This window comes from Elgaria multicarinata, chromosome 4 (assembly GCF_023053635.1).
Source record: "Elgaria multicarinata webbii isolate HBS135686 ecotype San Diego chromosome 4, rElgMul1.1.pri, whole genome shotgun sequence".
Classification (NCBI taxonomy): Eukaryota; Metazoa; Chordata; class Lepidosauria; order Squamata; family Anguidae; genus Elgaria; species Elgaria multicarinata.
Genome location: NC_086174.1, coordinates 58,916,612 through 58,935,216, shown reverse-complemented (window position 1 = coordinate 58,935,216; position 18,605 = coordinate 58,916,612). Strand labels below are relative to the sequence as shown.

Genomic DNA, 18,605 nt, shown 5'->3' with positions numbered 1-18,605 from the left:
TCCCTCGTTAGCGCGCCTCGCACTTCACAGGCACCTTGGAGCGGGCAGAGCCGGAGAGGAAAGCCCCGCCTACACACGCTGGAGCAGGCGCCCCACGTCATCGGCCAGCGACGCAGAGCGGAGCGTTTTGCCCCCGGCGAGCCGTTGAGGAGGAGAGGGAGCGTGCTTCTTCCCTGCATTGCGCATGTGTAGTGCTACTTTACTCCACCTATATCCACCGCCGCCTCCGCATTGCGCATGTGTAGCAAGTTCGCGTGGTCTATGTGGGAAGTGTCACGTCTCTTTTGGCGTCCTTCGCGGGCCGAGCGTAGCGTGTGCATGTTTAATCAGAAGCAGTGGAGGCTGGTGGCTCTGATTTCGGTGGGGCTGTGCTTCCATTCTGGGTTTTAGTCAGAACTAGCCAGGTCTCTGAAAGAGCCATCCAAGGAGCTGAACCTATTTTGGGGATTGGGTCCAGCAACATCAATAGCACCTTTAGAGTTCTGGCTGGTTCTGACTAAAACCCAGATGGAATCACAGCCCCCCACCAAAATCGGAGCCATCAGCCCCCAATGCCCAGACCTAAGTCCCACTGAACTCCGTGGTACTTGTTGAAAGTGAGTTGGGATTGAGGTTTGAAATCCTCACCGCACTTAGCACCACTTATGTCACATTAAATCCAAAGTAATGCTGAATGAAACAAAACAATGAAAACATTTTAAAATGCATTCTAAAACTAATGGCATACAAGATCTAACAAAAAAGTGGGTCACCAGAAAGCCACGGGGTAGACCAAAAATATCCAAAGGGTCTTAATATTCCAATGCACTTCATGAAAGCACATGCAGCTATAATACATAATTTCTCTTTAGGACTTCTGTGAAGTCTGAAACACAGTAAACCTCCTTGCAATAAAATACTTTGTCTATCCCGTTGCTTTAAGATGAATAGCAGTAACAATACTGTGCCTCCATATCCAGCAAACGAGCAAATTAATACCATAAGTCTAAAATATAAATCTTGTGTCTGCAGGTGGATGGAACAGCCGAGGAGATACAAGCTTGAGGCATTATTACATAACAGACCCCTTGTTTTCATCGAATTTTAAAACAGAATGAAAATACTACTTATAAAGCACATTGTTAACGCTGTAAAAGGACCAGTGGTGACTGCAGACTTGGCATTAGCTTCCTATGACTTTACAGGCATCCTTCATTATGCCACCATTGCACTATAAATGTTGTAAATAAATATATATAAAACCCCAAACACAAAACAGCTTGGACTCCATATACCATTCATTTATTTTCCTACATTATACTGTAATTGCTAAGCTTTATGAAATACCTGCCTAGTCTAACCATGGTGATTGTGTAGTTTGGGAGGCAGAAAATGTACATCTTTTAATGGCTCCTGAAAACACATATTTAGGGCATTTTACACCTCCTTCTGACTTAAAAATTATTATTATTATTATTATTATTATTATTATTATTATTATTATTATTATTTATTTATATAGCACCATCAATGTACATGGTGCTGTACAGAGTAAAACAGTAAATAGCAAGACTCTGCCGCATAGGCTTACAATCTAATAAAATCATAGTAAAACAATAAGGAGGGGAAGAGAATGCCAACAGGTACAGGGAAGGGTAAGCAGGCACAGGGTAGGGAAAAACTAACAGTAGAAAGTAACAGTAGAAGTCTGCACAACATCAAGTTTTAAAAGCTTTAGGAAAAAGAAAAGTTTTTAGTTGAGCTTTAAAAGCTGTGGTTGAACTTGTAGTCTCTCAGTAGTTTACAAAAAAAGTCTCTCAGTAGTTTACAAAACAAAAACAAAAAAAATCACAGAACCTGGATCTGTGCTGCTTTCTTCAAACTCCAACAGAGTGGGGAGGAGAAAAAAGCAATCACAATGGTACTTTATCAGCTGATTCAGGAATACTATTTTTTAAAAAAAACACTTCCTAAATGGGAACATTTAAAGTTGTGTGGATATGCACGTTATTTCAAAATGTGGTTGCTTTCAACTATTGCACATAACAACCCATGGGCATACTGTGTACAGTGCACCCACCACTTCTGCACAGACCAATCCGGCTTGTTGTTGGGTTAGCAGCTAGGTTGTTTAACCTCCAAACAGCCCAATGGTCCACAGTTCCCACGTCACACTCCACAACCTACAAAGGAGACAATTGTGGATTGTGGGGCAAAAGTGAAAGAATTTTTAAAGTGATGGATTGTCATCACTAGTGGACGAAGATGGACTAGTAAAATTGCTATGAGTTACTAACTTTTGTTGAGCTTTCTTAGCTTATCTTTCATTTTTAATAATATTAACTAATCCAGCTAAGCGTTTCAATTGTGACTGTGAGAACAGAATATGTAAAAGTTCCAACACATTGCCTATGTGATAAATTTTATTTGAAAATACAATTCAAAATTTGCAGTTTAACAGTTTCATTTGGTTTTTCTCGGAGCTTTCCACATGCTGTTTTTTGCTCTTGCTTTTTTGCTCTTTTTTACTGGGAGTGCTTTTTCACCAGCAAAAGAATTACTGGAGTATACTTTTGATTTTTTCAGTGAAGAAGGTTTTCTATATTTCAGTCCAACAGGGCTCTTTACATTCTTGTCTAAACTTTTCTGTTGTGCCTTTTCTCTCTCAACACAGCGTTGCACTCTTAGCTTTCTTCCTTTCAGTTCGGAGTGGTTTAGTTTGAGTGCAAGGTGAACAGCATCTGTGGTCTTTAAGGAAAATAAAGTGTTAAATATAAAATGACATTGATCTTATATTTTACCCATTCATATTTATTTATTTAAACCCTGTCTTTTAGGTAGCTTACAAAAAATTTAAATGATAAAAAAATTACACCATCAATAAAAACAATAAAATCACAACAAAAATAGAAAATAGCTCAGTTTAAAAGTTGTCTTAAAATTATGCCAGAGTACCCAGATTAAAACAAATTATAAAAGGTTCTTTGTTCTATATAGCCATACTTTAAACAAAAAATATACAGGAGACTCATAATGCACAATTAATATGATTAGGAAGTATCAGAGCAAAGAGTAGCTTCAGATGCCCAGTTCAATTTAAATTCTGCTACATACATTCCCATTATAATGGAACTTTTGAGTAGGAATTCTGATTTAAAATTAAATATGACATTCCCACTAGGAAAGTCTGCTTACAAGAATTTTTTTCCAGTTATTTGAAGCATGACATGAATGTAAGTTTGCTATTCATAGACAAATCAAATGTGGCTGAGTTTGTGCTGAGGGGAGCAAGCAGCATTAACATAGGTCTCTGGCTTTCTAATGCAGTTTTCCTGACTACTGCAAATGGGAGGTTGCTGTTGATAAAACTCTTTTCCAAGAGTAATTCCAGTCAATGCTTTTATTGGTATAGACTGTGGCTCTGTTCCTCGGGCCTCACAGGATCACCATGGAGGGGCCTTGGAGCCAGCAGATCAAAGGCTGCCTCAGTTCCCGCCTCCGGAATGCCCTATTTCCGGATCGACCGCCAGCTGGTGGCAGATTGACACCCACTGAAATTTCCATAGACATACTGCAGGTCTCTGCAGCGGATGTGCACCCCTGCCATCAGAGCTGTTCTTCACTGGTGTAGGGGCATTTCTGTTTCTAACCCCACCCCACCCCCACCCTTGGACTGTTGGTCTGAGGGATTAGGATGGCTCTTGCATCTGCTGGGCTACAGATTCATGGTGACAGATATTTCAGCGGGGTTGATCTTTGTCCATGCAGCACTCAGTAATCATGTCAGGGAAGACCGCCTACTCTGAGCATGGCTCATGTGCTTTCAACCTGTGGGAATGTTACTACATCATGATCTTCCCTACACAGCTGTAGAGATGGTGTCAGGATATGATGTCATCGTTATTGGAGTTGGATGCAGGTTCTATTAACTATTTAGTGGGTATATTATTATGACTGCAGTTAGAGCTTTAACATGGCTACTGTAAGCTGAACATGTAACACCAGCTACCTTCAACCACAGCAAACATTCAACATAATATAATGCCATGTCAAAGTTCTGCCATAAATGATGCTGACTAGCTACTCACATACCTCGAAAAGAACATAGCCAAACCCTTTGCCAGTGCCTGTGTTCCGATCTCTCACAAGTCGCACACCCGCTACATTTCCACATTCAGAGAAATGGTTTCTTACAACAACATCATCAATTTCTGAAAGCAAACAATAATTGAAAAAAGAAAAGTGTGCTGGGGTTAAAATATCGTTGTTTTAGGTGGATGGCCAAAATTCTAAACTTTTGCCTTTAAGATTTAGATGGAAGATGGTTTAACCGCCTGCAATGACTACCTCACTTCTGAACTTCTAGAAGAGTATGGTTGTGTCCACATACAATGCTAAGCCAGGATTCAGCATTACAATGAGGCCTCCCTGCGATCCTGAGCAGACCTTGGGCCCATGTGCTTCCCCCCCCCCATTACCCTTCTCTTCCTCCCATGCGTTTGAGAGGAGGACTCCAGATGAGTTTAGTTTCATTTTCTCCAAATCCTGGCTTATTGTTATGTTTAAACCAAGAATCATGGTTTAATAAAAAATCTAGCCAGTTGCTAAGCAAGTCAACAATCCCAGATTGTTTTTTCTGATTTTTTTTTAACAAACCAGAGCGGTGGTGCAAAAAGTATAGCCTGCCAAGTCTGTTTCTAGTGGTCTCCCAGACCTCCCTGCATCTGCCACTGCCAAAACTATTGTGGTGGCACTGCCCCAAGTTTCCCTTGCTAGCACTAGCAAAAGCAACCTTGCCCTTATTTTCCAACTCCAGGCTCATGTGCATGTTTGTGTATACATGCTGTGTGTTTATGTGCACATGCAGGGAGCCTTAGCATTGCCTGATGCAGCCCTCCAGGCCAAAAAGGCTGTGCAACCCTGAATGACAGTTTGTATTAAACCACAATTCCTGGTTCATATGTAATGACAAGCCAAGAATTGGGGAAAGTGAAATTAACCTTGGCAGGAGTCCTCCTCTCAGCCACATAGGAAGAAGATAGGGGAAGGGGGAGCATGGAAGGCTGAGCCTTTGCATAGGCTTGGAGACACTCATGCAGGCAATGCAAAATCCTGGCTTAGCATTACGTGCGAACTGGCCCTTTATCTTTCCTAAGCTGTCACAATACATAATAAGCATCATCTAACAGCTTGCTGCAATGCAGTTCTAGATTTGAAAGCTTGGCTTTTTAAAAAAGGAGTATACATTTAAGCATATTGTTAATAACTTTCTAGATAAGAGTCTAAATCCTTTAATCTGCAAATGCTACAAAAAATGGATTTCATCAGGCTCTCTGAAATAGCAGCTTTTCGGCTAGAGTAGTTTGCATATGTTTGAAAAAGTGTGACATTCCACCTAACACTTACCATAAGGGAGATTTCCCACAAATATAGATCTCTTGTTATCATGCTGTAAAACAAGGAAATGAAAGGAATTGAATCAATAGCCTAAAGAAGAAACAGGGAGTTGGGGAGGGTTTCTTTCTACAGCGTTTGAATTACTTACAGAAGAAGATTTTGACGCAAGGTCAACTCTGACATGGAATCCACTGGTAAATTCTGTTCCATTGCTATTAAAGCCATAACAGGAAAAAAGTCATTGGAACAATCAACTACCAAGTTAAGACTTCTATGCTTTCAGTTGTTAAGATTTGTATAATTTTATGAAAGCAAACAGACTGGTAAATTTAAAAAATACCATTTTAAGGCGTTATTAGCTGCACTTTCCTCCTTGAAAACGACATAAGCATTAACATACTTCATATTAGGGTGCATCTTTCGCCTGAAAAAGAGAGAATGTTTACTGTACATCTAAATGGAAATTATATCCACACACTGGTAATGCTGGCCTTAGAAGGCTTTAGAACTTACAGCACACTCTTCAACATATTTACTCACATGCACATTCTACTGAATACAATGGGATGGCATACTTTCTAGGGAACTGCCAAATCCTATATTTTCTTGATGCCACTCCAGAGCACATGAGATCAGTCTCTGCTGTACTTTTTCCCAGCCCAAGTGCAGGGCACTTTTGTTGGGCTTAAGGGGATAGGATCCCCCGCCTAACTCATTGGGAAACATCCTAAGGGGGCTTTATTTGCCTCAAAAGCCACTCCAGATCTTGCATCAGATCTAAGTAACAACAAGGGATTAGGTAGTGAGTTGGAGCTGCTTTATACTTTCAGAGCTGCAGTGCAAAGCACTGGGTTATATCCAATATTAGTCTAATTTAAGTCCTACTGATTTCAGTGGCCCTGTTCAGACGATATTTCAAGGACTGCAGTTAGGGAAACTGGTTCTGTGGTTTGCACTAACCACATGCCGTGCTGACGCACACAACAGCATAAGCCCGGCCCGTTTCCCTGTTTCCTAAACCACACACTAACTGCAAACCATTCAGTGGTACTCCCAGGTCTTCTGAATGCTCCGCCCTGTATCCCAGCATCATTTGCAGTATGAACATCTGAGCGGTCATTATCAGGCCACTCCTTTCATCCAATTCAGTGCTGTTTCCAGTGAGTGTATCAACATGGAGGATCCAGGTGCCGCCCCCTCTCTCACTGGCCAGGACACGCGCCACTGTTTCCTTTGCTGGCAGTTACGAGCACGATGCCTGCTTTCCATTTTCCCCCACAGCCATTTTGATCGGTGACTGATGGGTAGGGGAGGGCAGGTCAATGAGAGGGGATTCCGAAGGCCTTTCACTTGGATGTGTTAGGGATCATAGCAATTAACAGACAGGGCCCCATAGATGGGTTTGTGAAGTGCATGTAGCGTGTGGGAATCGGCCTCAAGATCATGAAATGTTGGTCAGTGCGGCCGTAGCAGCATGGCAGGAATCAGCAGAAGAGATCCAGCTTGCCGGCTAGAGCATCCCTGCCAATTAAAGCTGCTCTTCCCACCTAGCTCTATGATACTGGCCCATAAACCCCAGGGGGATCGCATACAACACTTTAAGCCAGGGTTACAGCTGCTAACCCTGTTGCAGAATAGGGTTAGTGAAGATGGTCTGACTGTGGTTACAAAGTGATCAGGGTTTAGCAAAACGCATCACACACAACACACTGAACCCTGCTGCTTAACCAAAACCCCTTAACCAAAAGGGTTTAGCGTGTCATCTGACAGGGCCAGTGTGTCTATTTTAAGTAGGACTAACAATGGATACAACTCACTACTTGCTGCTCTGCCATCTATACTGATTTACAGAACTGGGCTACTGATTGCAAGAATATCTTCAGTTCCCACTTTGGTCTGGAACAGTTGGAAGGCCACCTGATCTTTAGCAAACTGCATTGCTAAAAATGGTTTTTACAAGGATATGGTATTGTAATATGTTATTTTGGGAATAACACTGATTAACAAAATTTAACAGCTAGGAAGCAAAACGGTTAAAGTATTAAGTTAAAAATGTGTGCGTAGAGGAGTTCCTCCCAAAATTGAAACACAGAAGTTATATAACTTACTTTATAGCTGCCATTTTTTTGGATAAAGACTCCTCTGCTGGAATCTTAAAGGGAAAAAGAGGTGTGTTATTTGGTAGGGCTTATTCCGCTATATAATATATTATGAATATTTTGGATTGTCTTTAAAATACAGCTGGACAAAACATCCTTACAAGAGAGATAACTAGATCAGGGATATTTCCAGCTATACTAGCACCCAACATCTAGAGTAAAAATCATTACCAAATACTTAGGGAATCAATTAGAAAACCTTGCGCAGAATCCTAAGAGATTGATGCTCAACAGAGACACATTGGAGCCCTCTGTCTATTCAAAACCTTTCCAGCAAGAACTGGGCAGGGCAGAAAGAGGACAGAGACTTTTACAGCCTCTCCATCCCGTTTTATCCATTTTCAGCTAGACAGGCCTCTCATACTGTTGTGTCCACTCCTGGATACAAGAGGATGAGTAACAAATCTCAATAAAACTGAGGAAAACATCTGTATTATTAAAATTTGCCATATTACACAGAATGTTTGTCCTATAACATTTTCCATATTAGATATTAAATTTTTCATTTTAAATCCAATATGAAACATTTGTTTGTTTGCAGCTATGTTCAGTGAATATACACATTTCTATCGAGTGCACATTTCTGCAGTCAGTCAGATAAACTAAGTGTTTAATAGAACACTAATTTGGCAGTTTCTCTCACCCAAGTTCAATTTCCTATTTATTTGGGAAATCCTTTTTTGGGGTTAGCAGATAAACAATGGCAATGTCATCCTGCTTTAGGAAAAAGCTTTTTCTTTTTTATACTTTACTGAGACTCTGAGTCTAGATGTTTATCAGAAGCAAAGCCATCTGAACTCAGTGGGACTTGGCTCCAAGTTAAAATGAGTAGGATTGGGCTACAAAACAAATCATTTTATGGCAAACCACCACAAAATGGTGTATATTCTTCAATAATTTACATTGTTCAAAACCAGTTTAAAACCAGTTTTTTTTCCTATGAAGAGAAACTGCCAGCCACAAGATGGTAGCACAAGCATAGAAGATGACAAAGCTGTTACTCTCCTACATGTAGAAATTTTTGCTCTACCCAGAAACTAGAGGGTCTTTCCTAATGAACAGTCATAACATACATACCAGCGAGCGGAAGCGAACTGATTCAATTTGTCCATATTCTTTGAAAAATGTCTTCAGCATCTAAATTCAAACAGACTTTGGGTTTAATTTGTTGATGCAAACATGAGTGATCAAGAACAAGCTGGAAATATTTTACTGAGTAGAAACCTAGGGCCACACATAACTTTTATTTTGTTTACAATATATAGTATAGAAATAACAAGATATTCCAGTAATTTAGTATTTATTTTACTAGAAGAAACAATGATAAAGATGAACATAGAACTGAAAAACGTGGCTTTTCTAAAGCTACAATTCATCTTAGCCAAAAGGCCAAGATTCTTCTCTAAAGCGAAGTTATATTTTCAGGTGCTAAGATAAAGAGAGATGGAGAAAAGTGTATGATGTAACTAGATCAATCAACAGAACAAAACTCAGATTTAAGTGCAGTTTGCCATATAAGCACTTATACAAGGAGTAAGTAACACATAGCCCATCCAAAATTATATATATTTTTCTACAGAGCACTAAAAGGGGCAAATTTGGCTGGAAACAAGCTAAATTTGACCCTTTTGGCACTCCTTTTGGCATTTTAAAAAAGAATTATTTCTTTCTGTGGCTCTTTCCCAATGACCAGTCAAAATGGCCCTTGGCCTCGTGAGGTTGTCCTCCCTTGACACATACCCTTCTCCTAATTTACAAAGCAATATCTAAGTGAAGGCAAAGGGTACTAACTTCAATTAATGAGTCAGAGTGCTGCATTGGTTAGTGTTGGGTAAGGACTGAGGAGACCCAGGTTCAAATCTCCACTCAGCCATAACATATCACAAGTGACCTCACTACTTCTCAGATTAAACTATGTCACAGGATTGTTTTGAGGACATAAATTGGGTAGTATATCACTTTGAACACCTTGGAAGAAAGGAAGGATATGAATGTAATAAATGAACAAAAATGCTCCCTAGAAAGTGTGCTCAGTACCACAGACTTATGGTGTGTGGGGTTTTTTAAAAAAGAGGTAAGATTAGTCTGGGATGTTCCCCAAACTTACTTACTCACCTGTGCTGTACAACTAACAGGTAAATTCCCCACAAAAACAGTCCTCTTATTCTTTAGGTTTTCCTCAGCCAGGTTGACCTGTGATTTCTTTTTTTTTATTCCAGCCCCTTCATCTGAAAAATGTTTGGCAACCAAATGAGAATGTCTATTTTTCAACTTTTGTTTGATTTGTATTTCTTTTTTCTCCTCTTCTTCATCTGCTTGATCCAAAGCACATTCCCTTGATGAACAGTGAAAAAATGCAACCAAGCTGTTAGCAAGTGTTGTTTTTTTACTACAATCACAGAAAATTCTATATTTTATATCTAACTAGGCACTGAAAGAAAATTATCCATTACTAGTGAGACTGGAAAAAATATATTAAAAGCATGCAATTACTGTTGTTCAGTCTATGTGCAGTCAACAAACCTTTGAGAAAAAGAAGTATACTGTATGTATAAAGGCAGACTAAAGCTACATTCCGATACACAGTTACATCAGAATAAGTCCCATTGAACTGCATGAGGTTACTTCCAAGGAGACATGCATAGCATTGCATTCTAAGAGCCATTACCTGCTTAATCATTGTGGGCCTTCAACTTATTTGAGGCAGGATTTATACGACTGCTTTAAAACAGTTTATAATAGTAGTGACAACTGTTGGGGCCCATGACCACTCCATAAACAGTTTTCAAACCATTTTCAAAGTGTCATATCCCACTTGGTGTAGATCTGGCATAAGACAGAGTGCATTTACTTTCACAACAACGCTGTTCTTTAAAATGTACACTGGCCACAGAAAAAAGCAAACCTCTCGTTTCATTTCTAAAATCTGTAACTTGCCTCATCTCTAGGACAAAGAAAAGGTAATGAACCAAAAGACCACCAGTTTAGACCAAAGCTTTAAGCCCAACCATGGGGGAGGGGGATGGTTGTCTTTAATACCCTATTTCTTCGATTCTAAGATGCATTTTTTCCCCATATAAACATCTCTAAAAATGGGGTGCGTCTTAGAATCGCAGGTGTGTCTTAGGGGTTTTTTTTTTCCTGTTGGTGGTACTGAAATTAGTGTGTGTCTTACAATCGATGGCGTCTTACAATCGAAGAAATACGGTAGATGATATTGAGCTTAGTAAGTCTGAAGTATTTCATTTACCTGTTTGCCACTCTTTCCTCTGCTACAGAGAGACCCTTTTTATTAGCTTTATTTCTTTTTTTTAAAGGCTCTCTTTTAATAGATGAGCTCTGAACATCTTTGGCAGTTTCCTCTTCTGTATGCTTGCGTTTTTTATTTTCCTGACAGAAAGGAAAAGGTGATTTTAAGCAGTTCGTTACAATGCAATCATTTAAAAAAAAAAAAAAACCAGGGCCACCAGGCAGCAATAAGGTAACATATACATTCCTTCAGTTTAATGTCCCTCCCAAGTCCCAAACCTTCCACAAAATATACAGCCAGCACAGTGGGAACAAATTTCAGGCTTCAGTGGTAAAATACAAATCAAACAAAACAGATTATTTTATTCAAAAATTATGTTTATCAATAATCATACACTTCCACAGTCATTATCAGTGGAGAACACATTTTTAAGAGGTAACCTTTTTGAAAGGAAAAAATGAACTTCTAGCTAAAATGTTAATTCCACAAGTTAGATGGCATAAATTGTATATTAATCATCCACATGAGATGGTTGAAGTCTTTGTCCATAATGCTTGTTAGTGACAAGGGCTGCGCTAAAGCCTATTTGTCACCAAAAAAAAAGTTATTGCTAAGCATTGCTAATGACAGCTGACAAATATATTGCAATAGCACAATGGAGTTTGTGAGCTTTCAACGAAGCAACCATTATTAAAAGGTTTTATGGCACTGCAGACTTATCAGCATTAAACAGCTGCTGTTTTTGAAGCTCTGCTAACATTGGCTCGGCTTCACTACCACAAAGGATGTATATTCTTCTCACAGATCAATAGCTGTAAAGAGGAACATAAGTGTGAACAATGAGGGTGCTATTACCCTCCTTATGTTAACAAAATCATCCGTCATATTTCAAGGTCTGTAACATGAATGCAAACAATAGTCAAACTCTAGACTCACTTACAGGCTTATCATGCCCATGAAATATAAGTGAACTATAACTGTCACTTAAATAGCAGAAGTAACACCTTATGTGAGCTTATAATTATAAATGAATTTTGCTGGATGTGAACCTGATATAAAGAAGCAGCACATAGGGTTGTTTCCTGGGGAAGGGATTGGAGCAGTGGCTCTCTCATTCTTTTTAGCCCCGACGATGCCAATAAGGCTAAAAAGTCTGTGAAAAAGTCAGACTTCATTCCCTCCTCCACGCCACCCTCCCAGAGAGAACAGGACATTGGCCAAGGTGTGCTCTGGCAGAGCAGCAATGGGAGAGGTGTACTTTAAGGTTAGGTGCCCACGGGAACAGGGCCACCTCTTGCTAAGGCAAGGAAGTGCCCTCCCTTCTCTCTCAATTGGACTGATTAAGATTTAAACACACAGAACCCAGTGGAGGCTGGCGGGGCAATGAATCCTGTCCAGGTTTCAGTCAGAACTCTAAAGAAGCTCTCCAAGGTGCTCTGCACTATGGACAGCTCCTTTAAAGGTCTGACAAAAATCTGGACTGGATTCATCATCTCACTGACATCAGAGCCATCAGCCCCCACTGACTGATCTAAGGCTGCAATCCTAAACCTGCCAATTAGAGAATAAAGCTCACTGACTTCAGTGAGAGCAACTGCTAAGTAAACATTCTTAGCATTGTGCTGCAAATCCTACTTTCCACGGATAATGATTTCTTAACTGGCTTGGGGCTTGCCTCACAGTTCAAACTAACTTGAGATCTTTAGCAAAATATTTTTTGTTTGTTTTGTACACAAATTTTGACCCCTTATTAGTACTGGGTAAGTCTCAGTCCTACACCTAGGCAAATGGCTACACATATCCACATGAGATAAACTATATTTGGGGCAGGGAGGGGGGGAATTAAACACATTCTATATCTTCTGAGATTCACCAGATGCCACATTATTATTCAGAATTGGTGAGGCATTCCAAAGATGAGAGAGTTGACTGGTATTTTCCATGCTGGAGAGAAGTACAGCAGAATCCAATGGAGCACTAATGTCGTCATCCACCAATTATTTTCTGCCCTGCTGATTCCATTTTGCAGGGGGGGGGGGGCACCGATTGCATTGCACAAGCGGGACCCACTGCCTCCACAAGGGAGATTTAGCACTTCCTAGGAAAAGCTTCAAAACGAGCAGAAACACTCATTTCTGGAAGGAGGCAGGTCAACGGAGCTCTCTTATGGGGTATAAGCACTGCCCATAATGTGCAAACTTCTTAGCAAACGTGTCACTCAATATTATATTTATAGATTTTTAATTAGAATTAAACACTTTGTTTATATTAATATGCAAATTTCGCTGACAGATTTACCGAAAAACTCGTCAATTGTTTGATTCAGATGCCACTAACTGGACCGCAGTCCCAGCATATACTGACAGACTTTGTTTATATTGAGGTTTTAACCTGCTTCTCAGCCCTAGCCCTTTAACAAGCTTACAACAAGAAAATAAACATGAAATAATAGAATAATAATAGCACAGGATATATTAAAAGCTTCAATCAGAATATTACAATTTAAAAACTGAAAGGCAGCAACTGATGGGAATTGTAGGACTGATGGGAGTTGTAGGCCAAAACATCCAGAGGGCCACAAGTTGCCTAAGCCGGGGTGGGGTTAGGAAGTAGTTCTCTAGAAGTTTTGGACTTCAACTCCCAGCATTCCTGACCACTGGCCATGCTGGCAGGGGCTGCTGGGAACTGAAGTCCAAAACATCCTCAGATCTACCTTCTGCCCACCCCTGGCCTAAGTTATCCTGCTCTTTGATTTAAGTGCTAGTCTGATAGGCTTTGGTATGTGGAATGTGGCAGGGACCACCATTTGTCCTTCGCCTCAGACAGAAAAATGTATTGAGTTGGCCCTGCTGTACCCTTTAGAAGCAACTTGGCAATTTGACCATAAGGATATTGAACTCACACTTTTGGGAACAGCTTAAGAAAATAAATATACTTACTCTTGGCACAGGAACATACACTGGCTGGGTTTCAGCCCCAGGAATGCTGAATAGTTGCACCAAGGAACCTGCACCATATCCTGTGGGTTTATTTTGAAACAGACTGTTGGCCACTTGCCCCACAGTGTATTCTTCATTTGATACAGCAACAGCATCTCTCTCACACACTTTGCTATTAAAAAGATAAAGTTGGTCATCGGTTATTATTTGATACTGCTAACAATTTTATATAAAAACATACATTATGAAACAGACTTAACGTTTTAAGGACTTAATAACAGTAGATTCTTACGTATGTTTAGTCAGAAGTAAGTCCCCCTGTGCTTAATGAGGCTTACTGCTAAGTACGTGCGTATAGGATTGGAGAGTAACATTGTAATCATATATATCTCTACTCAGATGCAAATCATATTCAGTTCATTGGGACTTTCCTATGCATGTTTGAACAGAAAGATGTTCTACAATTCGCAGCATTCCTCAACCAGATGGGAGTTGGAGGACTTGTCATTGTTGTTTAAAAAGGCATAGGATTGTGCCTGAAGATGCATATTTTTTAAAAGGCATAAAAAAATTAAAGGGCATTTAAAAAAAGGACAAATATGAGTAACTGATTCTAAAAATTACCGTTTTATTCATCTAAAACTCCTGTTTCCATTAAAGTTGCAAAATGTAAAGCAATAAGGCTGACAATATTAGCTTCTTTAAAAATGTCTTATCGTAACAAGTTTAAGGTAAATTAAATGTGATGGCAATCTTGAACAGAGTTAGAGAGAGAAGCAACCTTGAAAAGAGTTAGAGAGTAGACAAAGTCATTCAGAGTTTCTAGAAGAAGAAGAATATTCCACATCATTATATTACCAATGATGTCATAGGATCCTAATGGTCTCATAGCCATTCATACCTTGAGAACACTTAAAATTCTCAATACCGCCTTCCCAAGGAGGTCTTGCTGCTCATTCCAAAATGAATGGAACGTTGCCATGAAGAACCTCAATGGTGGGCCTTCACTATAGCAGCACCCACCCTCTGGAAAACTCTCCCTCATGAAGGTTGGAAGACAGAAAATGTAACATCCTTTAAATGCCTCCTGAAAACACATATTTTCAGACAGGCATTCCCTGGGCTGCTGCGTTTATTTTGGCTTTACATGGTATTTTTTTTTAAATTTAAACTTTATATTATGTTTTGATCGGCTGTATTTTCTGGTTTTAATAGTGAACTTCCCAGAGAGCCTCAGCTATGAAATAAATAAATAAAATAGAAATAAAGTGCTATTCTACTTTAAATGTGTACCTTGGTTACACACTCTATCAACTTATCAACCATGTATTACATAGCTGAAATATAATGGTCCTGGAAAAGGCCACTGCACAGCTAGGAACTGATGCTAAAGAAAGGGAAAGTATGACAAATTAACTTCACTTTGCCAGCTCTCAGTAAAACATCAACATTCTTATACTTTGTGAGTGGGTATTTTAAACCTCATGCATGGGATGAGCTTCAGAACAGTTTCCAAGGTTGGCTTCACACAGTGGGAGTGTTTGCACATTATGATAAACCAGGAATCTTAGTTTAATAAACTATGATCTGAACAAGCTGCATGCTAGTGGAAGCAGCCCATTCACTCCTGATTTCATGTGAGCAGGAAACCAAAACAGAAGGTGATAGCCTTGTGTAACATTTGAACCTGGAATTATGGTTAAGCCAAACAAGCCAAGATTAGTAAACTAACAATAAACTCTGGGAGGGTTCCACCCTTAAAGGCAGTCTAAAAATATTTTTAAATACTTAAGTAAATTTAAAGCTAGTTTATAGTCCTGTCTTATTTGGGTTCACTTAACCATAATCCCAGGTTGGTATGTGATGAGTTTATCTGCTTGCTCAAAGTAGGAGGAAACGGGCTGTGTACTCTAGCACACACCTTGTTCACATCATGGTTTATTAAACCAGTATTCTTAGCTTATTGTTATGTATTAATGCTATCACTATGTTTTTCCTACACCGAGAATGGACTGCTTCAATATTGATTGTTATTTTATATCCGGTTTAGTAAACCAACATTAAATTAGAGTTTCTCAGTTCAGATGTAATTGCAAATTATGGCCTAATAAACGCTGGAAGTCTTCAATTCCAGCAAACAAGTGAAAGGAGGACGGAAGAAGAGGGAGTGAGCAGGCCCAACTCTGATTCAGTTTAATAAACCATATTAATTTAAAATTAAGCCTGAACCAACCTATAATCTCCAAATAAAATAACCTGTACATCTTTACTTGTAAAATATTAGTGCACCATGAGTGATTAATCTGCTATAAGCACACAGACTGGGGCATATATAAATACACCTTCTTTGTTACCCAAGTACTTGCACAAAATAAATACGTTGCTCTTTGCAATGTAAGTTTTTCCTATATTTATTAGCTTTTTCTACCCCATCTTAATGAGATTCTCAAGACAGCTTATTAAAACAAAATATAAAAATGCATGGCTATTATCTCCATGTAGGTGGGGAAAAACACATGGAAAGCATACTGCAGACTCTTGCATGATTGACTTTTATGAGGTCGGAAACAAATTTCAGATATATAGTTGAGAAAACAGTAATCTTTCCAAAGACTGGCAATATTGCATTGTAAATGGTTTGTCTTACTTCTTTTTTTTAATTTTTACCAAGCTATAAAAAGATAGGTGGCAAAATAAAATTCAAGGAGCAAGAAGCACAAGATGCACCATTTCTCACTAGGAAAGAGTCTTGCACCATTAAGAACATAATAAGAGCCATGCTCAGTCAGACCAAGGATCCATCTAGACCAGTGGTTCTCAACCTTCCTAATGCCGCGACCCTTTAATACAGTTGCTCATGTTGTGGTGACCCCCAACCATAAAATTATTTTCGTTCTTCTCTACACGATCCATTGTCATGGGATGGTTTGCTAATGAAAATAATACATAACAATAGCTTTAATAATACAAAAGATGATACATGACATAGTTCAGTCAATACAGTTTCCTAAACCATCGGAAATATGTGTTTTCCGATGGTCTTAGGCGACCCCTGTGAAAGGGTCATTCGACCCCCAAAGGCGTCCCGACCCACAGGTTGAGAACCGCTGATCTAGACCAACACATAGCGGTCAACCAGTTGTCGACCAGAAACCCACAAGCAGGGCACGGGTGCAAGAGAACTATTGTATACCACCCATTTTCCATAGGTTTACTGCCTCTGCTACTGGAGGTAGTACATACCCATCAGGATTAGTAGCCATTGCTAGCCTTCTCCTCCAGAATTTTATCCAACCCCCTTTTAAAGCCATTCAAATTGGTGGCCATCACTATGTATTGTGGTAGTGAATTCCACAATTTAATTATGCAGGGGTCATTTCTATGCTTGGAAATAAATAACAGCAAACATTTTCCTAATAGCATTTATTGCAGACAAGCTGGAAGTAAATGCTTGAAGGTCTTCTAAACCAGAGGAGGCAGAAGGTAGATCTCCATACTTTTTGGACTTCAACTCCCAGAAACTGTTGTCATTATGGGCTAATGACCAGGAATGCTCGAGCTGAATATGAAAACATGTGGAGATCTACTTTCTGCCCAACCCTGTACTAAATCAGTATGGCAGATTCCTTCTTTTCACTATTATATTAAGTGAATTTATAAAAATAAAAACAACACAAACTCAGAAATGACATTACTCACTTCCACAATTACTCAGTGAGTGTCTTTGAAAACGTCATAATTTTACACGCTTGGAAGTGCTATATATGAATAACAATGGAGCAAACAAACCATACAGACAACCAGAGGAGGGGGGAGGTCATTTTTAAAGCTTCCTAGTGTGCATATGCACAAATTTAAGTCTGACAGCTTCTGGCAAAAAGCTTTGTGACCAGGTATTATCCAGATGCAATTAATTTCGGGGGCAGAGGTGGGTGGAGGGGGCAATGCAGCCCATCAAACCTCAGAAGTTGCCCACCCCCAAGATACAAGATAGCTCCCATAAATGATGGCAATGCTAATATACAAACGCTGCAGAGGCCTGGGGCCACAGTTAAAACTCGAACTTTGAACTAGCCCCAGATCGCGTTTTCGATGCTAGGGCTCCGCTATAAGATGTGAGGAGCAATTCTTAAGAAAAGAGAAGCTCTGAGCATCTAGAGTATTTTTTACTCAGCAGTCAAAAAGCATCACCAACATTTTTACTGCATGCCCCGCTGAGACTGGGGGGTTCTAAGGCAACGGGGAACCTTCGGGAAGAGAGACTTGAGCCCCAGCACCTCTCCTTCTAGAGGGGGCGCGTGCACAGCACCGCGTGTAGTTGGTTGTCCAGAGGGCACGGAGGAAACAGATCGCGATCGATGGGCGCTCCAGGCAGGTCGCACATTATTTTACGGTGGCCATTAGAACAGCGGGCAGGGAGGGGAGAAGGTAATACCATCGCCCGCGTTCCTCACCCTTTGCTCGCGCGGAGCTTGACCGCCTTGTTCGGCTTCATCTCCGACTGCAACAAGCTCCTGCTGCCGCCGCCGCCGCTGCTGCCACTTCCGCCTCCTCAGCGCGGCCCGAAGCATAGACGTAGCGTCCTCAGACTAAGGCTAGAGATGCACTTCCTGTTCTTTCAGACTTCTTTTTCCCCGTCCCTTGGGCCCACACAACAGCCTCCTCGCCCAACTCAAACTCCCAGCAGCCCTAGCTAGTACAGCTTACGGTCAGGAATGCTGGGAATTGTAGCCCCAAACCTCTGGAAGGCACCAGGTTGGGGAAGGCTGCCAAAGGACACAGGCTTCTGCGTGAGAGCAAGTCAGTTCCCAGGCCTATCGAGCTCAGCGTTGCTCAGACTGGAGTTCAGGATTAGACATACTCAGAGCCGCCACCCGTCAA

The 18,605-nt window shown here is 40.3% G+C and overlaps 1 protein-coding gene across 1 annotated transcript; it reads right to left on the bottom strand.

Annotated features, from left to right (window-relative positions):
* Positions 1-2,384: 2,384 nt before the first annotated feature.
* On the bottom strand, positions 2,385-18,281 carry RBM34 (RNA binding motif protein 34). Its single transcript, XM_063124361.1, has 11 exons — positions 18,179-18,281; positions 13,725-13,896; positions 10,786-10,925; positions 9,651-9,870; positions 8,613-8,672; positions 7,485-7,528; positions 5,717-5,800; positions 5,525-5,588; positions 5,386-5,428; positions 4,072-4,190; positions 2,385-2,727 (listed from the first exon to the last, which is right to left on the bottom strand). The coding sequence occupies exons 1-11, from the start codon at positions 18,217-18,219 to the stop codon at positions 2,443-2,445; spliced, it is 1,272 nt and encodes a 423-aa protein (XP_062980431.1). The 5' UTR covers positions 18,220-18,281; the 3' UTR covers positions 2,385-2,442.
* Between the last annotated feature and the right edge of the window lie 324 nt (positions 18,282-18,605).